Source organism: Xiphophorus maculatus, chromosome 4 (assembly GCF_002775205.1).
Source record: "Xiphophorus maculatus strain JP 163 A chromosome 4, X_maculatus-5.0-male, whole genome shotgun sequence".
NCBI classification, from domain to species: Eukaryota; Metazoa; Chordata; class Actinopteri; order Cyprinodontiformes; family Poeciliidae; genus Xiphophorus; species Xiphophorus maculatus.
The window spans coordinates 4,086,883-4,109,632 of NC_036446.1; the positions used below are offsets into that span (position 1 = coordinate 4,086,883).

At 36.5% G+C, this 22,750-nt stretch overlaps 1 protein-coding gene across 7 annotated transcripts in view; it reads left to right on the forward strand.

The window, feature by feature from the left end:
* nav2 (neuron navigator 2) overlaps positions 1 to 22,750 on the forward strand; it is a 256,802-nt gene that overhangs the window by 152,562 nt on the left and 81,490 nt on the right. For 6 of the 7 annotated variants that reach the window (XM_023331792.1, XM_023331788.1, XM_023331790.1 and 3 more), the window contains 5 exons: positions 5,482 to 5,599; positions 7,789 to 7,841; positions 18,892 to 18,964; positions 19,438 to 19,681; positions 20,813 to 20,869. In XM_023331792.1, coding sequence (XP_023187560.1) covers positions 5,482 to 5,599; positions 7,789 to 7,841; positions 18,892 to 18,964; positions 19,438 to 19,681; positions 20,813 to 20,869 — 545 coding nt within the window. The remainder of the gene's footprint in view (positions 1 to 5,481; positions 5,600 to 7,788; positions 7,842 to 18,891; positions 18,965 to 19,437; positions 19,682 to 20,812; positions 20,870 to 22,750) is intronic. The other variant, XM_023331789.1, reaches the window with a different exon arrangement.

Consider the following 22,750-nt stretch of genomic DNA (forward strand, 5'->3'; position numbering starts at 1 on the left):
TCACGCTCTCCAGAACTCCACCCACTTAAAGTTACCAAACCCATAAAACACACTTTTTCAACTGTAGCAGGAGGCAAACCTGAACTATAACACCCATCAGGAAAAAACAATTTCATAAAGAAAATTTGGTGAGTTAATTTCAACCACGTGGGTGATTCTTTGTCAGACCGAACAGCTGTCAAATCCCTCAGTTTTTTTAAATTAGCGGTGCTAGAGGGAAAATAATCCAAAGAAACACTAATTTTAACACAAACTTAACTTCATCTTCTTAGTGGATTTTTTATGCCACCTTTTTGAAACAAATCCTGGATAAACACAGACTATGCAAGAGATTTTTGCACCCCACCTTGGGTATTTATACGTTATTAATGTTGATGTATTTTTATCCCGGTTCATTACTGAAAGGCATTTAAAGGACCATTTACTCTGTCCATTGAAGTTCAAGCATGTAAACCACAAAGGAGTGACTAAATGTTTCCCATTTTACCATTAAATCAAACCACAACAACGCAAGTCTGTCCATCAAAGTTCAGCTATTATGCTGGTAACTCCGGTCTATTACAGTTATTATTTTAAGGGTTCAGTTAGCGACACAAATAACTTTCCAAAAATGAATATGATGCAATTCAAGCTAAAACTAACGAACACAAAAGAACAGAAACTACTTTCAGTTGCTATCTTTTACAAGACATTTTCCAAAAAAACCTTTCACAATAACTGAAGTAATGACATTGAATATTATGTTTATAAAAGCAATGCTTTGATACAAATATTCCAAAAATGCAAAAGTCTGCAGGTATCATTTATTCAATTGTTATAACGCGGCGATAATGGATGGCATGTAAAGGAATCGTCTTTAAATCGATGGAGTGCTGGATGGCGATGAGCGCTGGCGATTTTCATATTTATTTTTGTAATAGTGCCACAAAATATCATAATAAAAATTCCAAGCCCCTAAATTCATATATTTGGACCATTTGGAAAACATTTGCTTTCTGATCGAGGATGACTCCTTCAGCTCAAGGGCAGTGTGGCGGAGTGAAGCCCTGACTAAGCAGAGTCTGCACTGCGGGGATGGCAGGCGTCCATCGCCGCCTTTTGTTGTCAGGCTGGTGACTCAGCGAGGCGAGGCGGCAGGCGTGTTGGATCTGCGGCACATTTTGTGGTGTTTGTGTGAAAAGACGATGCAGCAGTCTGGGAGAGTGACTCACCACAGCTTTGCAGAACTGATGGTTTTAAATGCGTATTATAAAAAGCTGCACACAGCTGTCATGTAGAACAGGCTTATACACCAACACTAAACAATATGTTTAGTGTTTTGAACGAGGGTGGGCGATGTGGACTTTAAGTTTTATCACAATATTTTATTGTTCTGTTGTAACAACAAAAGTGACAATAAGAACTACTTATTGCTTCTTTTTTAGGTAAATATATGTATGGCAAATTTTGCTGGATGATAAATCGGCCCAGAAACTATTGCAATAAACGATAATATTGTCATTTTGAGACCATTTTCAACTAACATAATAATAATAATAATTATGACATATTAGTGCAAGTATAGCCACTTAAAGATAAAAAAAACCTTACATTTCCAAAGAACATAAAACATTTTAAACATCCCAAACAAATTAAGTGGGTTATAAAGTCTCCGTAACCAAAATTGCATTTTAGAAAATAATGATCATTCAGCTCAGACAGGGAAAACAGGTAAAAGTGGCAGGTGGGACTGGTGAAATTTTAGTTTTTTAAAAAAGTGCTAGCTAATTATTATTTATATGCATTCCTAAAATGCGTCCAGGGGGCCACACAAAGCTATTCCAAGGGCCACAAACGGCCCCCGGGCCATACTTTGGACTCTCCTGTCGTAAAGGAAGCCATCTGTCAACAATGTTTTGCTTTCTATTTTATGGACAAAGGTTGCAAGCTGGGCTGAGCGGCTGTTAATAATGCTGGTGTATCATCACCAGAACAGGATGTTGATGGGCTGGACTCAGCACAAAGAAGAGTTTCATAATGAATGAATGAAGGATCTGGTGTCACATTGCTTCTCTCTGATGACGGGAATACCCCTGACCCCTGCACCAATTATCAGCTCCTAAAAAAGACCCGCGTTCCCTTGAAGAGGGAAATTTGGGATTACTGGGAGTCTCTGGGAATGGTGGGATTTTCCATATGAAAACAGCAATGCCTGTACAGCTGCTCATCCAGATTAAATATGTTTCTACTGTGTTGACATATGGAAAGATAGAAGCAGAAAATAGCCGGATTTCAATGTTCAATAATAGACCAGTCTTTAAATATATTAGAGTAGTGTTACAGATGTCTACGGAAGATGATTAGTGCCAAAAAAAGAGAAAATAATTCATATTTTTTTCCAAAAGACTTTTGGAAGAATTTGAAAAAATCTCTGACGTACCTTTTTAAAATCAATATTAGGGAATTAACAACCTAAATAAAACTCATATCTTGCTGAAAAGTTACTTATAAGTTAATTTTGTCGTATTTCAAGTGTTCTGAGATATTTGCACCAGAAACTAGACTAAAATACTTGGTAAGATTTTGTGTTTTTGCAGTGTAAACACAAACTCTCAGTGAGAATAAAAACAGTCTCTAGTGAAACAATGAGCCAAAAACAAAAAGTCCCGGATTAAACTTCATCCTTTCAATTTGCTCTCTCAAAATAAAGGAAGTGCGATCTTCAGGAGCTTTTGTGCGAGTGTGCAGGCTTTCTTTGAAGCAGTTTCTGGGAAGCAAATTGAGGGTTAGGGCTGCAATGAAAGACCGAGGTGAAACGGGTAGCTGTCATTCAGCGCACTGAAACCAACAAGGGAGGCTCAAATAACCTGAGAAAACGGATCCATTCAGACTTTAAGTGAAAAATAAAGAGAAAAACAACTAGAAGATTCAGCAGCCTGACTGCTAAGATCTCTGTTTATGTAAAAATCACAATATAGAGTAAAGACATTTACTAACCGTAACAACTAAATGTAATTTTATCTAAATCTGTAACAGTTTTAGCATCTACACTGCAAAAACAAAATCTTACCAACTACTTTTAGTCTAGTTTCTAATACAAATATTTTAGTAGAATTAAAATAAGGCAAAACTAACTTAGAAGCAACATTTCAGCAAAATATATAATTACTTAATATTCATAAAAATGTAGTTCGACTGTTAGATATTATTCCAAATCATTTTCCAATGTTCTAAGTTTAAAAATTTGCCAGAGTAACTTGTAAGTTTTAGACTAAACTAAGACATTTTCACTACAAACTGGAAATAAAAGACTTGGTAAGATTTTGTGTTTTTGCAGTGTAAAGATTAATAATTACTCTAGGTTAACGTCTTGTTGTTAATTTATAACTGCACTGCAAAAATACAAAATTGTAGTATTTTTGGTCTAGTTTCTAGAGCAAATATCTTAGTTGTGCTAAGTAACATTTCAGTAACATATACAAGATTTTAACAGTCAATAATTCCTTAATGTTGATAAAAACGTACCTGTTCCATTTCACCTATAAAATGGAAACATTCCTTGTTATAAATGAAATAATCTCAGTGGAACTAGTACTTTTTCTAAATTTTAAGGACTTATTTACTCAAAACAAGCTCCTCTTTCTTGTTAAAAAGTTACTTGTAAGTTTGTTTTGTCTTATTTAAAGTATTCTGAGATATTTGCACTAAAAGAATACTTGGTAAGGTTTTGTGTTTTTGCAGTGTCGGTATCGGTCGCTTTGAAGCTTTTCGTATTTAATTTTAGGTTGCCTCTCTAATAAACCGTTTGCATGCTAACATGAGTTAGTGTTTGAGCGCTAGTCTTTGAAGTTTGAACACCTGCTGTAAACCGACATGACGGGCAGCGACTCATCCTTTTTTGTAGTGTTTCAGCAGAAAAAGCCCCGAGTGTGTTTACAGTGCAAACACAAAGAACCAGAGGTCACCGCCATGTCAAAGCCTAAATGCTGCTTTGTTTTTTTTTACCTCAACACCAGGCGTCTCTTCCAGATTAACAGATGTTCTTCAATTTCACAACCATAAAACAAGCAAAAAAAAATCCAGTTCTTTTTCTTTTGAGTGGAGAAAGTTTGCACGTTTTAGGAGAAAAAAAAGAAGCAAAGATTGTGTCTTGTTGAGGGGAGTAGCTTCTGTTTTTTATGTTGCTGGTTTGCTGCTCTGTAATTTGTAGTCATGACTTCCCTCCTTTGAGATTCTCTCAAACGTAACCAAACACCACCGCCATGTTTACAACTTGACAATGTAACCGTTGCTTTACAACGGTTATAACTTTGTCTTTTGGCAGCTTAAGGATTTGATTTTTCAAAAACAAAACTTTATCAAGTACTTTCTCCTCATGTGGAAACTTGAGATTCAGGTTTTTCATGTGTTTGACCAATTACACTTACACTAACTACAACTAACTTGATCTTTGGGAAAAATGTGCTGCAAGTTTTTCATAGAGGCATTTTATGTTTGTGCATTAAAGCATTATGTCCCTAAACTGTGTTCTATTTGTATTAAGCTCTAAAAGTAAATTGATGTGTTTTACTGATCAGATCCCTGCATAAGATAAATATATTCTATTAATATATATAAATAAATATTTATATATATTTCTTTTTATAAATGTTATATAGGTAAAAAATTGTCCAACTCTTATCTATGATTGCTGCATCTCCACCGAATACTCCCTCTACAAACTGGTCAATTTCACAAAATTAAACCTTAATTAAAGCCCTGCGCTTGTTGTAAAAATGTTTCCTTTATAAGACATTTCCCAGTAAAAATCCATGCTTTTTTATTCCCATTACTGACATTTCTCCCAGCAGATATCATCAAATGGTGAATGATAAAAATAAGATATCAAACAGAGGAAGATGAGCTGCCACACATGTTGCATCCCTGCAGAGAGGATCTGAAGCGAGTAGATCCATGAATTGTCCGTTTCTTAAATATAACTCCTTTATGAAGACTTGGATCACTTCTCAACCTTCCTGCCCTCTTTTTATTCACTCAGAAATAGAAACTCGATCGTCCTGTTGTGAGTTTAAGGGAGGACAGGCGTGAGTTTGGTAACTAATTATGAAGGAAGCTATTCAGATTATTCAGATGCTTGCTCTGCTCCCCCCTCCAGGCAGTGAAGGGTCTTTTCTGTCCCCAGAGAGTGATGTCAGCACGGCCCATTGAAAACAGCCGCCGTGTGCTCAGAGATGAATGCCCCGGCTGAGCACAATGGCCCCAATTTGAATACCACGCGGATACACTCCGGATCGGAGCTGCAACAAAAGAACCAGGGGCCGCTCCGGTCCCGTTTAACCATGCTGTTATTCCTGTAGCCGTAAATTTGCAACAACCGTTTATGCCTTTTGTTGGTTTTCAAGTGTCTTTGCAGAGTTTTGAAACACTCTGGATATTTGGTACCGGATTTTGTTTTGGTGGGTCTAGACACTGACGGGCGTTTTTGTGTGCTTCTGGATGCAGATCTACACGGACTGGGCCAACCACTACCTTGCCAAGTCAGGACACAAGCGGCTCATCAAGGATCTGCAGACGGACGTCACGGATGGAGTGCTGCTGGCCGAGATCATACAGGTCGTCGGTAAGTTAACTAATTTAATTACAAAGTTGGCTAATTAAAACTAACACTGTTCAAGTGGCGACAGGAGAAAAATGTGAAGAACGTTACTGGTTTTAGAAGAAGTGGATGGTTTTGTTTTTTTATTTTGCTTCACTTCACAGGTTTCTTAAAGCCACTATAGATAGATAGAAAAAAGAGGAGTAGATTTCTGCTGAAAAACTCAAAAATACGCGAGAAAAAACAATTTTTTTTTCTTGTGCAAATTAATGCAAAAGAAAAAAATGTTTTGCAAAAAAATGAAAATTATTGAAGTCAATGTTTGTACTTTTGAATTTTTTTTTCTGAGCTCCAAAAGTTGCAAGAAAAACCTCAACCTCAACTCAAATAAATTTCCAAGATATAAAAGGTTTTTTAGTTAGTAATTCCTTAATATTGATAAAAGTGTTGGTTCCACTGGCAGATTATTTCACTTCCAACAAGGGAAAATGTCTCGTTATAAGTGAAATAATCTTCTAGTGGAACCAGCACTTTTATCAATATTAACGTGTTATTGACTTAAAATAAGCTCCCATATCTTGCTGAATAATTACTTGTAAGTTAATTTTAAGTTAGTGGTCTAAGAAACTTATGCCAACATAAAAACCTGAGAGATCTTTCTGTGATGTGCTCAGTCTATAAACTGTTTCCCAGTTAAGTTAATAATTCAACCCCTAGTAATGCAGGATGTCTCCAACGTTAGTAATCCATATATGTTGCCATAGTTACCACCTGAAGTAGGCTGTGAAAGTTGTTCGTTTCTGTGTCTTCTTGACCTTTGCCCCCATCAGAGTCGTCATCATCATCGGTCTTGTCATGTCGTCTGGCCGCCCTTGTGCTGTCATTGCGTCTGCTGGCAGACTGGAGGCTGAAACGGGCCGACACCAGCTGACCGAACGCTGACTCAGCGTGTCAGTGACTGTTTCGTCTCCCGGCTCTTCCCCCATGACCTCTGACCCAGATTTTAAACTTCCCCTTTATTTGAAGACGCCCTCTGTTCTCATAATGTAGCTGTTGAATCACTTTTATTTCAGGTGAATGTGTCGCTGTGCAGCTCTACACTGCAAAACACGAAATCTTACCAATATTTGCACAAGACTCTGGATTAAAAATACTAAGATTTTGTGATTTGGCTGTGAAGGGACAAAAACACAAAAGTATATCTGCAAAACTACTAAATAAATAGAGAAGATAACCATTAGTTTGTTAATATTTCAGATTTTTGTCATTAAATTTGGGTTCCTACTGCTTCTAAAATCAACCAAAGCACTTAAAAACCATGCCCCGACAGTTTTTATCAATAAGTTTATGTTTTTTGGTGTCTGGAAAATGAGCTATTTCAAATACCTCTGGAATGTAAAGTTACAAACCACTGCTTTTCATACAAACAGTTGTATGATTGCAGATCTGTTTGCAGCCATTTTTTATGTGCGTGTGTAAATGTTGAGTTGGGGGCGCAGCCTGCAGCAGATTATTTGATCCCATTGACCATATCTGGTCAAGGGAACCAGTATATTTGGTTTCATTTGGTTGATCAAATATATTTTTCAGTAGAACACTGACCGATATGTTTAATGGATTTAAAGTGACAGAGGCCCTGAAACAGCTTAAAATCTCATTGTCTCAAAATGATTTTGTACAAAACAAATGTGATGAACATTATAGACCGTAGACCGATCCTAACCCGTTCAAAGAACCAGGTCACCTTTAATAATAAGGAGTTAGCTTTGAAGGACAGATGAAGGTTAGTTGGTTGTATCTGGTGGTTCTGTGATGGAGCGGCTCTTTTGGGCCCGCTGCGTCTCAGATGCAGAAATGTGTCCTGCTGGCACAGTTGTCAGCTGTGATCTGACGGCCGTGTCTCAGCTGCTGTGGGCTGGGCCTTTAATGGACGGGAGTGATCCTTAACACCCCCGACACACACACACACACGCCCACACACGTTAAAAAAAGCAACACAACACTGCTGGTCGGGGCCTCAGTGGCATCGCTCCCATTTGTTGGGGCCAGATAATGTTTCATGTCCCTCATTCAGACATCGACCATCCAGCACTCAAACATACTGGAGTTTCCATCCGTTGGATTAAAACAGGATTAATTTACTGAACAATCTCAGATGAGTTTCTAATCTCCCCTCATTTTGTCTCTTTTTCCTTTTTTTGTCTCTTCTTTAGCCAATGAGAAGATTGATGATATCAATGGGTGTCCCAAAAGCCGTTCTCAGATGGTAAGTGACCTCCAAACTTTGTTTTCACTGCAAAAACACAAAATCTTGCGAAGTATTTATGGTCCACTTTTTAGTGCAAATATCTCAGTGCACTTGAATAAAGACAAAACTCTTACAAGTAGCTTTTCAGGAACATATGGACTTTTTTGCAGCGTGAACTCACGCACGCAAGATCCCGTCCACATCTCCATGTTGGAGGGCAAAACCCTGCTTGCCTATTATGACTACCGTTATTGGTTTTAGCTATTTAGTTGTGAATATAACACACTAAATCTTAAATGTACACTTGAAATGTAACAGGACAAAGAACACTGTGCTTTGCTACTAATTGTCAAGACTACAACAACTAGATAACAAGGTCAGGAAAAAGTTTTAATTAAGAAAGAAAATAGTGAAGTAGAGGGAAGTAGTTGTAGTTGTGATATGCTAGCTTGACTGTGACGACTTTAACATGTAGATGTGATGTGGAATTCTGTTTCTTTTGGTTCAGTTAAAAAATAAAAAATGCGACCAGAACACCAACTCTGACAGGTCATCAGAAGAGAAATTGTTTAAATGAGCTAATCTACCACCGCTGTGGTTGATTAGCTAATAGCAGCGGTAGCTAATCTACCACATCGATCACTTATTAATAATCACAAAATAAATATCAAGCCTGAAAACATGAAACTGTAACGGATTGAATGTTCTGTTCTTTATGTGGGAAATGATTCAGTGTTTTTTGGTGTTGAATCCTGATACATTTGGTGGCGTTGTTGTGAGTTGTTATGGCAACGAGTCTGCGTGTAGCGTAGCCGACAAAGACAGAGAGAAAAACAGTAGTTTTGAGTTGTTCTTTGACGGTTTTTCTACGCTATTTTTCCCCTTTGCTGTGGCGCACTGCACTAAAATAATCATCTCCACGTTTCATTGAGTTGAACGGATTGTTGTGCTGCGGCAGGATGGCATTTTTTTGTCCTCAGGCGTTGTACGGATGCGTGAAATTTCCAGATGTAAATAATAACTTGCAGGGGATCCATATGAGCTTTTATTACATAAATAATTCCCTAATATTGATGGAAAAAATACTAGTTCTACTGCCGATTATTTCAGTTATAACAGGAAAATGTCTTACGTGAAATAATTTGCCAACTGGACTAGTATTTTCTCATCAATATTAAGGAATTTTTCACTTAAAACAAAACTCAAATATCTTGCTGAAAAGTTACTTTTAAGTTATTTTTGTCTTATTTCAAGTGTATTAAAACTAGATCAGAAAAACTTGTTTTTTGCAGTGTAGCAGTGTGTGGGCGTGCATCTGTGTGTAGTAACTCTCCCCTATGGAAGCTGCGGTACAGAAATCCCTGTGAGTGATTGTAGATGGGAACCGAAAGTCCATTTATATTTACTTTTATGGTCTAGCGGGCTACCGTCTGTGAAACATCTGGCCCAGACTTCGGGCTGTTGGCTCCCAGTTAAAAGCACCGCAGGTTTGGGTTTCAGACCCACTTATGCCTCATCTTGTTACACCAGTGAGGAGCAGCGGATTTTCTCAACGTTTAAACGCTGTTTTCTGTTGTTGTTGGGAAAAGGGCGGCGCATCCCAAGGCCAGCCCGCCCTCCGCTGTGTGAGATGGGCTGTAAATTGGGTCGGTGTGCCAGCTGAGCGGGGATATTTCTGGCCACCAGCCAGATTATTGAAGCCTTTCTAAGCACCAGAGAGACGCAGGGAGAGACAAGCTCACCCAAATTTAACATCTGAGACAGAGGTGGAACCACAGCTGATCCCAAACAGGAGGCCCCAAACCGAGAGGGCATCTATCACAGACTGCCCTCCTTTTACAGATCTTAGTCTGTTTTCATGTGTTTAAATCTCTTTTTTCTCATGTTTTATTGCATATTTATGCAAGATTAAATAAATAAAATAAAAATATGAGAGTGAAATTTTATGAGAATGCAGTCAAAATGAGATGACAATAAAATTATAACATTACGAGAATAAAATTGTATGAGATTAATATTACAAAAATAAAGTTATCATAATAAGAGAAAAAGTCATAACATTCAGACAATAAAGTCATAATATTTAGAGAACAAAGTTATAATATTTAAGGAATAAAGTCATATTTAGATAAATAAGGTAAAAAAATAGAGATTAAAGTCATAACACTTGGAGAATATAGTTATAATAATTAGAGAATAAAGTTAAAATAAAGTCATAATATTTAGAGATTAAAATCATAATATTCAGAGAATAGTTAGAATAAACCTATGATATTTAGAAACATAAAGCCATATGAGAATAAAGTAGAAATAATACAAAAATAAAGTTATAATAATATAAAAATAAAGTTGAACGAGAATAAGCTACATGCTTTGTTTTTTAATCTGAGTTAAAGTTATTCTTTGTTTCTTGGGTTCCTTTTGCCCTTAGCATTACAAAAATAGCTCCACTTTACAGAAGACCATCAAAAGAGACTTTAAAAACACATTTCATCTTGGATACTCATAGACGTTGTGTTTAATTTATGGTGGCTAGCTTTGAATGAGCCTTTATGTGCTGAGCTTCAGCGGGTATTATTGGATCTCTGGGTGTAATCTCAGCAGCTTCGTCAGCTTTGAAGGAAACGCGGCGCCATGAAGGGCAGGTGCAACCGCAGTCATTATGCAAATATCTGCTTTGTGTTTGTAGCAGCATCAAAACAAACACACTCAGGTTTGTGGAGTTTGTTTGACAGCTGGGTTGGAGAAACTCCACTTTAAACTCCCAAAGCTTCCAGAGCTGCTGCCAATTACCAATGCTTAGCTTAACCTGGGACTCTAAATGTAAAAAATAAAAAAACCTCCAGACTGAAGACTTTGGTCTTTACATCTTTGGTAGAAAGAGAGAAAAGAGAAAAACCTATTTATTTATCATGCTATCATTGATTTATTGCTTATTGCACAGGCCTACAAATATACAAGTCCACAGGAAATAAGACAGAAGTAACTCATAAGTAACTTTTCAGCACCATGTAATTTACTCCCAGATTATTTCACTTATAACATCAGAAAATGTGATGTTATATGAAAGTGGAGCTAGTACTTTTTTGGAATCAATATTAAAAATAATTTGACTCAGAACAATATCCTATATTTTGCTGAAAAGTCACTTGTAAGTTAGTTTTATCTTATTTCAAGTGTACTAAGAAACTTGCACTAGAATATACCAAAATTACATGGTAAGCTTTTGTGTTTTTTCAGTGCAGGCTCTTCGTCTGTCCTAAAAGAAAAGTGTTTGATGCACCTACACATTGTAAGATTTTGTTATTACAAAATCTTACAATGTGTAGGTGCAGGTGTAGGTGTAGGTGATTTTGTTATTACAAAATCTTACAATGTATATTAGTTTCTAGTGCAAATATCTTAGTACACTTAAGATAATAAAAAGTTAAATAACTTTTCAGCATCATATGAGATTTTTTAAGTAAATATTGATAAAAATATGCCTTTTCCTCATAAGATTTCTTGTTACAAATAAAATAATCAGTGGAACAAGTTCCTTTTTGTAAATTTTAAGGAAGTATTAACTCAAACAAGCTCTTGTGTCTTCCTGAAAAATAACTTTTAGTCTTATTTCAAGTGAACTAATATATTTGCATTAAAAATAGATCTAAAATACTTGGCTAGATTTAGTTTTTGCAGTTTTCAGAAGAAGTTTCTGTTTTTTTAGCTGTCTCGGACCCCCATGGCCTGTCACAGTGCTGAACCACCCAGTTTTAGTTTTAGTTTGTCGTTTGTTGGTTTAGTCCAGATTTATGGTGTGAATTTCACACTAAGCTGTGAAAACCACACAGGATACGAGTAAAACCTGTTCCAGTTTTTAAAGTGATTGAGATGAAAAGCAGAAAGAGTTTCACCTTTTTTCTGATTGCTAATAGCATGTTTGCTAGCCTGTAGTTTCTTCCTGCTGCTGTCAGAACTGTGAGAGTTGAAATGGGAGACTGACAGCTATACCTGGGTGGAAACCAGCAGGGCCGGGTATTTAATGGGTTTTCCTGCTTGTGTGTACTTGTTTAAAATCTCAACTGACATTAAGGTTTTCCTGTACAGAGATTTATCCCTCCAGGTTTCACTCTGAAAGTCAGTTTGAGTTTAAATCGACACTCAGCAACATTTCATTTGCTTTTCCTTTTTCATGACGGGTGAGTGTTGTTTTCTAGACTTTTTAGCTTTGATTTAAAACACATTAGCTGCTTGACACGTGTTTTAGAAATAGTCGTTTGATATTTTATTCTGTCTGTGAGAAAATTATAAGCAGTTTTTTCTGGGAAAGTAAAAAATGAAATAACATTTTGGCATTGATTTATAAAGACACAGTTGGCATTTAAATCACCTTCAGGCACAGGAACTTGCAACCGTTTTGTTTTTTGTTTTTTTTTTAGATCCGACACACTGCTGCATGTTCAAATTGCAGGTGCAAAAGCTGAAGAAAAAGTCTCTAGAATAAATATCTTATTACACTTATCTTCTGAATTTTGTCTGAATTTTCTGCTCAAACTTCACTTCAACTCTATTTTCTCCTTCATAATTATAAAATAGGAAGATATAATTATCAAAAAGTTAATTTTATTTTTCTTTGCCTTCCTGGATTGAGCAGTCAAAAATTACCTGGTTCAATTTGAGATCAAAGTTGCAACATTTGTTACATTTTCAGCTGCTGCTCTGCGTCAAACAAGCCAAACACTTTGAAAAAACTGTTCCCATCCTCACCTGTGGGGGCGCTGCGGCATGAACCACTGAGGGAAACAACACGACTTGCTTCTTCGCAAAATGTAAACAGAAATGGAGTAGCGTCAGATTTAACGGTTGTAGGATTTCTCTTTTGTTTTTGGTAAAAGACAACGAGTCATTTTTCCTGCCAGCGCCATGCTAACTGGCTGTATTTACCCAGAATGCCCTGCGCTATTGACCTAAGTGCTAGTACTTTTTAAATTTAAATTTATATTAAGAAATTATTGACTTAAAACAAGCTTCTGTATTTTGCTGAAAAGTTAAAGTTACTTGTAATTTAGTCTTGTCTTATTTCAAATGTATTAAGATCTTCACACTAAAATTAGATTGAAAATACTTGGTAAGATTTTATTTTTGCAGTGTAAAAATCAATCTTATTTCAATCAACAGTTGATTTATTTTGGCATTTCTTGTTATTTCTGTTGCTGGTAGAGGTTTTCATTGGATTTGGACAATGCAAATGATATAACCACATAAATATTTAATATAAATTCACAAAACTGTTCATGTCAACAAAAGCAATGGCCAAAGATTGTTTGAAAACTAACAATTTAGAGTATGTAAGAAAAAAGAGTTTTTCAGTGGAGGGTGTGTGGGAAAATCCCAAGTCTAGTCACCGGGTCAGAGCTGGGATGATCACATGTTGAACCGATAAGAGAAGAGCAACTTTAGTTTCTTTTGCAAAGCAACAAAAAAGAAAAAAAGTGAATCATTTGCTGTGTTTTTTTGATCTCTGGGAAGAACAATGGCGCACCTGCAGCAGAGGGTGAAATAACAGGCTGAACGGAAAAAACTTCCCGTGTTTGACCCTGGGGTTTGGTTTTCTCCATGCAGTGAAAAAGAGCATTGCCACTGGCTGCAGATGCACTCAGTGTTCCTGTTTTTTAGCAGAAAGTCATCTGCAGCTGATCAGCAACGCAGACAGAGTTTCCCTCCAGGAATCTGGGAAAAGTGTGGCCTTTAAAAATAAAGACATTAGTTCAGGCATGTTCTAAAAACTAAACGGGAACTGTTCATTGAAGATAAAACGATAGAATAAAAGGCAATGATAAATTTTAATAGGTAGAGAAATAATGTTATGTCTTAATAAGGTAAATAAAACAAAAATAATTAGTTTGAGATCTATCTATGGCTTCCATTATTGTCTCATTTCACAAACTAAGATTTTAAAAACACAAAATCTTATCCAGTATATTTGTTCTAGTTATATTTGGTCTAGTTGGTCTACTGCAAATATCTTAGTTCACTTGAAATAAGACAAAACTAACTTACTGGTAACTTTTCAGGAAGATATATGGGCTCATTTTAGTTAATAATCATTTAAAATTGATGATAAAGTTCCAGGTCCACTGGCACATTATTTCACTTTTAACATGGAAAAAATATCTTGTTAAAAGTGAAAAGATCTGCCAGTAGAACTGACACTTTTTCAGCAATTTTAATGAACTATTGACATAAAACAATCTCATAAATCTTCCTGAAAGTTAATTTTCAGTTAGTTTTGTCTTATTGCACTTGTACTTACAGTATATGGTTATGCTAAAAATTAAACCAAAAATACTTGGTAAGATTTAATATTTTTTACAGTGTACAGTTTACAGACCAACGTCTGGCTTCAGTGCAGTTCCGTATTATTTAGCATCAGCTTTTTGCTGCATGTGTTTCCATATTCTTGGAAACCTTTTTGTTTCCGTTAGTTGTTGTCAGATTGTTGTGTAGATCTCATGTCTCAAAGGTTAATACAATGGAGATGGGAAAATGATAAGCAACCATTAAAATGTCAAAAGTCAGTGATAAATCACAGTTATTGTTACGTTATATGGGGAAACAGAAAGCTATGTAGCTCTAGCTTAGCTTAAAAAGAATGAAGTTGTCATATTTTAAGTCACAAATGGTAACTATGAGCCATCAAAATTCTGCTCTTGCAAAAAAAAGTACTCCCTACCTTTCTTCCTCTTTCTCTCTCTCTCTCACTCCTTCACACACACCCATAAACACACACGCACACACACAATAGCAGCCCTGTGATGGTTGGAAGTGTTTGTTCAGTTGTTGGCCGGCCGGCCCAGTGCGGCTGTCAGGAACCGGAGCAGGCGGTGACCGACGGCGGAGCCGCGTCGAGAAGTTGGGCCTCAGACACGCGTCTGACGCTGGAAACTTCTGATTTGTTTAGAGGTATTTTCAGATTAGGAGGTTTTATTCTGGATTTTCTAGATTTAACAGTCACAGTTTGCAGCATTTTCAGCATGGAGCGTGTTTTCTCAGAGGCTGAAGAATATTTGTAGTAGATTTTTTTTTCTATAAAATAATGACATGATCCTCATTAAGGATTTTTAAGCTTATAGTCTCAAAATGTGTTAGTGATACTTTAACTAGTGGTTTAGTCAGGAGGAGGGATTATTCAGAGAAACTTTGGCATTTTAATATGTTTTCATTATGGCTGGTTTTAACTTCTCATGTTGTAACTACTGAAAATCAGGAACAAACAGCTGTGGAAAAATATTAATTTCAGAATTATGACTATTTTTCTCAGAATTTTTATGTTTTTCTCCAAATTTTGATTTAATCTCAGAATTTTAACATTTTTCTCAGAAATTTGACTGTCATATCAGAATTGTGATGCTTTCCTCAGTATTTTTACTTTGATCAGAATTTTGATATTTTTATCTGTATTTTGACATTTTGCTTTGAACTTTAATCTGAGAAGTTTGATGTTTTTCTCAGAATGTTTGATTTAATCTCAGAATTTAGACTTTTTCCACAGAATTCTGATGTTAATCTCTGAATTATCACTTTAACCTTCTGAGATCAAACCTCAGAAATCTGAGATTGAAGTCAGAAATCATTTTTTTTCAGTTCAATCCTCTTTCGTTCTTATCATCTTGAGATGTGGACTCTGAAATCTGAGCCACATAAATACGAGTTTTGCTGCAGATTTGGACCTCTGAACGAAGTTTCTGTCTTTGCTGTGGTTCTTCTTCCTGGAGGTTTTAAATAGCACAAGGTTTCAGTGTTTTACCCCCCAGAGAGGCGTGGCGGGGTACATCTCAGCAGGACAGGCCTGGCATTTATGAGGAGACTCTCTGAAGGTGACTGCTATTCAGACTGCAGCTAAAACAGACAGTGAGAGTAGTTCAGTCACCAAAGTGAGGTTTCAGATTCAGGTTATTAAAGAAAGACTTGGTTAGAGCGGTGTTTCAAAGAGGGTTATTTTTGGGTAGTTGTGGTATTCAAAGAAGGCCATAGTCCCCATTCTTGCCCTACTTGTACGCTACGTCGTGTCATCTAGAAGGACAGCATATGTCCGCTATACTGACAGCTGTTTCTCAGATCAGAGATCACAGATATGTTAGCAGGGGAGTTTTGACTCAGTCAGTTGACCTGTTCATACGCCACAATAGCACAGAAAGGCTTTGGAGGTTTAATTTAACAGAAGTTAAATTAAAAGATATTTAATGACACTCACATAGGACTGGACAATAAATAAATGATATAATAATTCCCTTCTCACCCACCGCGGGTGGTTCTTATCCTCTGAGCTCGGGTCCTCTACCAGAGGCCTGGGAGCTTGAGGGTTCTGCGCAGTATCTTGGCTGTGCCAAGGACTGCACATTTCTGGACTGAGATGTCTGATGTTGTTCCTGGGATATGTTGTAGCCATTGGTCCAGTTTGGGGGTGACTGCCCCGAGGGCCCCGATGACCACAGGCACCACTGTGGTCTTCACCTTCCAGGCCCTCTCCAGTTCCTCCCTGAGGCCCTGGGAAAAAAAATATATATAAAAAAATATATATATACAGTATAGAAAGGCTTTAGTCGCTCAACCTCCCATGGCCAGCTGAGCTAGTTTGGTGGAATCAACTAACTCGCTCACTCTTTGGTTACCTAGCAACAACCTTCTAGAAAGGAAACAGTTTCAAGTCCCCCCCACCCACGACTTTGGTTACCTAGCAACAACCTTTGAGTAACTTGCTCAGTAACAGTTTAACAGTTAAGTGCCTCATAACTTCTTAAAAATAAAAAACAACGATGGAGTGAAAACTGTGGATAAATCAGGAAATGTCAGTCCAGTTTGGCAGTATTTCAGATATTTAAACAAAAAAACTTAAACAATTATCGATATTGAATTATATGAAACACTTAGCATTTTGTCGAACCCTAGGTTCACAGAAAGCCAGATGTTTCACTAACAACATTTTGTAAAACACCTGTTGTTACAAAGTTTAAAAAAAATTTTTTTTTTACCTTCTAATAAACATTGGAACTGGAAGACATTTTAAATAACCAAAATAAATAAACAAAACAACAGAAACAACAAATAAAAGGAATTATGTAGTCTCTGTAAGCAAAATAGTTTTTAAAAAATGGTCTAGTTGAGACAATAGCAGCTGAATGAAGACTTTTTTCATCTAGTTTTTGGTAGAAAGAGAGAAAAAACTTGCAAATCATGCAGTTGGAATTTAAAAAAAATTGTTTTAATTGATTTATTTCTTATAGCGACTAGGCCATCCAACGTGACCATCCAACATTTGGATGGTCTCTTTCATCCAAATGTTTTGCTTGATAATTGTAGTGAACAAGAAGGACCAACGTCAAAATAGAAGTAAGCTTTACTTTGGTTTATGTACCATCATTGAATTTATTTATTTAAAAGCTCACATGATTGAAAATGTAAAAATCCCTTTTCGTTTCAGCTTCTCACCTCAAATCTGGAAGCAGGAGAATCTGTAGGTCAGGCTATATTTAGCTGCTGCATATTAAGTGTAATCATGTCATTAATTGCAGGATGAATGGCACCCAAATGCTTTTTGCCTACACCCAATGGACTTAATGTGTAGTTTACATGTGTTTTACTTTTTATATGGCTCTGAGGATTTATTTTTCTTGTGTAAGTGTCCCAGGTTTTCCCAACTCTCAGATATTCTTCACCTTTTTAAGGTTTCTCTTAGTTTGTGTCTGTTTGTGGAGGCGGTTCTGTAAAGTTCTGCTCATCTGAGAGTCTCATATCTGGCCAGCTTGTGTAATGTAACATGAGAAAGGAGTGTTTTGCGCCATATTGATATCTTTTATGTATCACCCTTTGTGTTTACTCATCGCCTACAACCTTTGGTCAATCCCATTTAATGACTTGTTTTATGTGGTTTACTTTAAAATCACATGACCCGGTCATCAGATTCTGGGCATAATGGGTCAGACGATCCCGAAACAAAGCCAGTCTGCCTATCAAATCCTCCTGTTGTCCAATGGCAGCTCAGCAGGTTGCCAGGGCTGTCGTCATAGCAACTGAGCTGCAGTAGAGGGGTTGTTTCAGTTTAGAACTGCTGACACATGTATGTTGATTTGTTTCATAGATGCCATCAAAATAAGTCTTTATTCACCACGATAAAGACTTAAACAGTCGTTGCACCAAAAAGACCTCCATTACCAAACACACGTTTTAACAAATTTAGTTTAAATAATCATATATCGTGGATTTGAGACCTGTGGTGATTTCATGTGTATTGTAATTTAGAACAAAGTGTATTTTGTTGTTCAAATTGGAATTATGAAAATAACTTTGATGACTGTAAGCAAGCCAATAAAAAAAACATTTCAGCACTAGGATTAGGTGGGTTCTTTTTGGTGGTATTGAAATTAGTGTATTTTGCATGATCACAAATTACTACTGGCAGAAACAACTAAGAAGACGACAGGAAGTGGTTTTAGGATAATGGCGTCGCAGATTTTCTAACGACTTCCTATGTAAACAAACTTATTCATGTATTTTAGTTGCATTCGTTATTTCATGGAAACACTGCAAAAAGCGACTAATAATAATAATAAAAGATGACAAAATGCCTCCAGAAATGCCAATTTTGAGCAACAGGACAACCTAATAATTCCAGTGCTAACTAATGTAATGACACAGCCAACACCTTTATGTCTGGATGTCTCTACACGTCCCACATGTTCCACAAATTTACAGGCTCATATAAAACATATTTATTTATTTTTTTCAAAATTTAATTTAGCGCTCCTAATATATGGAATCTTTTAAGATCAGATCTTTGGGCTTTAATATTTCTTTATGGTTTCCCATAATTAACTTCACCAGCCTGATGTATGACTCGTTGAAAGGTTTCTGCCTTTCTTCTTTGCCTTAATGTTGGCTGATAGGCCATCATGACTTGACTTCCTGCCAATTTGGTTAATACTCTAAACATGCAAAGGGCAGAGCAGCCCTGTTCCTCCAATACATGTAGATTAGAATGTAAATATGGAGTCTGTGTTGACTTGCTCTTGTGTCTTTTCCTCTCCAGATTGAGAACATTGATGCTTGTTTGAGTTTCCTGGCAGCTAAAGGAGTCAATATCCAGGGTCTGTCTGCAGAAGGTGAGCTGGACTGATGCATGAGCCTGAATGTTTTGTTTTTTACTAATTCAACACTTCACATGTTCTGCTTTCTCTAAAATTGAGTGTGGGGTGCTCCAAGGTAGTCAGTCAGTTATTATAGCCAGAAACCAGCGATCAGGCCTGAAATCTGGGTGTAGTGATGGACTCAGAAGGTTCAGAAATGAACATTCAGAGACACATAAAGACAGTAACAAAGTCGGCCTTCTATCACCTGAAGAACATTTCCGGGATTCAGGTCCAAGCAAGATCTAGAGAAACTCGTGTTGATCTTTAGTCAAACATTGGAATATTGACCAATATATTTAACGTGACAAAATGTAATGTCTATTATTGGTTTTCACAACTGTTGACTGATGTTTTTTAATGTTTTCACATGTTTTTAATGTTATAAAACACTTCAAACTGCTGAAATGTGCTACATAAATAAGCTGGATTCTCTGTGTGACCCTCAGAGATTCGTAATGGGAATCTGAAGGCGATCCTCGGCCTCTTCTTCAGCTTGTCCCGCTACAAACAGCAGCAGCAGCAGGCTCAGCGGCAGAACTCCCAGCCCTGCCTCCCGCCGGCGGCCCAAACCCAGAACACACACCCTCCCTTGAGCCAGCTGAGCAGCGCTCCGGCACAGCTCAGCCACTCTCCGCATGGGACGCCCGGCCTCGCAGCACAGAAAGCAGCACAGGCCGAGATGCAGTCCAGGTGAGGCTGGTTCGCCAAATCAGTGCAGATTAAAGCTGCAGTGTGTAATTTTAAACAAAAAGCAAAGTTTTTTACATATTTGTTAAAACTGTCACCTTGTTGTGACTGAAAAGATAATCTTGATTGCCTTCTGAAGAAATGCACCAAAAACAACCAATCAGAGCCAGGAGGCGGGGCCTAATGCTGTCAATCAACCCATGAACACGCTAATGGTGGAAAAACAGTTTACGGCTGCAGAAAATCTGCCGTCATTGTTGGCTACGCTTAGGTCTGTCATGATTACACAGTTTCTAAATAATAAATTGTCCCAGAAGGTATTGCAATAATCCATAATATTGTTGTTTTGAGATTATTTTCAAGGAATATAATAATAATAATAATAACAATAATAATAATAATAATAACAATAATGATGCAAGAACACATTCTCAAAAATCAATAAGGTTTATATTCTAATAACATTTAACACTGGAAGTAGAAGACAGTTTAAATATCCAAAAGAAATAAACAAAACAATAAAACAATCAAATTTTGAAGTCTCTGTAAACAAAATTGTCCTTCAAAATAAGAGTTAGTTGAGACCAAAACATCAGACTGAAGATTTTTATGATCTAGTTTTGATTTCAAAGTTTTGAATTCAAACTAGAATTGTCTTTCAATGAGAGAAAAGAGAAAAACAATAAATCGTGCAAATGGAAATTATTGATATAGTTTTAATTCATCATGCAATTAATTGGTTTATTGCTTATTGCAAAAGGCCTATCTATGCTAACTAGTGTTAGCATAGCCTGTCATAAATGCTGAGCTTCATGACCTCTCAGCATTCAATCATCTGATTGGTTGTTTGTAGTTAGCACTGGGAGAAGAAGACAAATTATCTGTAAATTGTCCCAACAGATTGACAGTTTCAACAAATAAGTAAAAAAAAATTTTTTTAATAAAAATTACATGCTGCAGCTTTAACCAGGAGACATGAGTGGATGAAGTGTTCTGCTTCACTTTCTTCAATCCATCATTTTGGCATTTCTATCTTCTTGCTCACATTTCATATCATTTAAATTTCTAAACATGACTTCTCTCCCGTCCTCCTCCACGTCTCCCATCTCTTTTCTTCTTCTCCTCCTCCTCTAGGGATGGTTGTCAGAGTAAACTTCTCAAGTTTTCCATTGGTCAGAAAAAGAGCTCTAGGTCAGCTTCACTTGCTCTCCTGATTTCCTGCCCTTTCCTTCACCTCACCAACACTTTTATCTGGAATTACACTGCAAAAACACAAAGTCTTACCAAGTTTTTGTCTAGTTGTTAGTGTGAATATCTTAGTACACTTGAAATAAGACTAAAGTAACTTTTTAGCAAAATATATGAACTTGTTTTAAGTCAGTAATTTTAAAATTCATGGAAAAGTATTGGCTCCATTGGCAGATTATTTCACTTATTACATTTTTCATCAATATTAAGCAATTATTGACATAAAAAGCTCACATTTCATGCTGAAAAGTTACTTAAAAGTTAGTTTGACCTTATTTCAAGTGGACTACAATGTTTGCACTAAGAATATTTGGTAAGATTTAATGTTTTTACAGTGTAGAAAGCTAGAAATCGCCTCTAATCAGAGATAACTTATTTTTTCAACCATTTTGAGGTTCCTATTGCTTCTTTGTCTGTGATTAAGGGCAATTTCTACTACAAGCACCATCAATAATGCATGAGTGATGGTGCTCCGCAGATAGAAACTAAAGCTCCTGGCTCCACTTTCAGAGGGTTCTTGTCTGTTTCTGGCATCACGCCTCATTTGGCCGGTCTGCTAAATGGGCTGTAAAAGACCTTTAGATAACCCTTAAGTAAGTAAGTGTGTGTGGGTTGGTTTTCTTGACAAGAACAACCCCCCCTCCCCTATTATAATGTGACATTAATAATTAACACAGAACCTGCAGCAGAGATTGTGCGTTTGAAGTGATGCGTGACAAAAACTTGCCTTTGTTCTGTTTCGTTTGGTTCTGTTGACGTTTTGTCAGATTCTCAGCATGAATTTTACTCTAATATAATAACTTTCCCTTTGAAACTGAATGTAAGATCTGGTTTTGCATGCGGCCCGTCCCAAAATGTGATTTGCTGCACCTGCCTCCTGTAGACACTACAGCCCCTGAAATGTGGTTAAATGTCTCCATCTTCTGGTGAACTTGTGTAACTACAACATGAAGATATTACTGTTAGATTCATAACACCTGGTTAGTACAATGTATTTATGTGTATGTTAGTATTCAAAAGGTGTGTTAAAGGTGATAAAATATTCAAATATAGTATTTTTATTAGCAGTTATTCTGAATATGTTTGTTAAAATTTCTTTAGACATAGAATGCTGCTTTTATTAGATGCGATATGTCAGCAAAGTGCATTGACAATCTTCAATGAGCCATATTTCTTGTAACATAGCCAGTGTGTTTTTGTCATAAAAACAGAAAAATTTAGCACTTTTCCTATTTGAATATTTTTATTGTGGCTTTTGGTTGTGAATAACTACATAAATGTTGAATTAGAAGGTTTTTTAAGGATAAGGAGGGTTTACAACTGAGTACAAATTTTCACAAACAGCAACAAAAACGGCTTTTCCACATTTAAAATAAAGATCAGGGTAATACAATGTTTTTCTACTACTATATATTACTGCAACCAGTTAATCGCTATTATAAAACGTTTTCCTATCAAATGTTGCTATGTTTTTCCTCTACTTGTAAAAGTGTTAGTAAAAAAAGTGTTAGTAACCTTGTTGAAGAATATCTGTGCATTTTCCTCTGATTAATTCTACCCATATTGTACACAAAACGCCAAGACTACTTAGCTACTTTCTGGGTGTTTTTTGTAAAGGAAGAAAAAAACCCCAACGACAATAAAAAACAACTAAATTATTTACAGTGTCTTGAGAATATTTTGTGGTGGCTTTACCCCATGTTGGCTCTGGAATCTTCCAAAAAATAAAAGAAAGAAAAAGAAACCTGGAAGCTTCAGAGTTAGAAAAGATTCAAATTTACTGAAAAATAAAATTATTTTGAGATTAATCCCAGAAATTTTCTA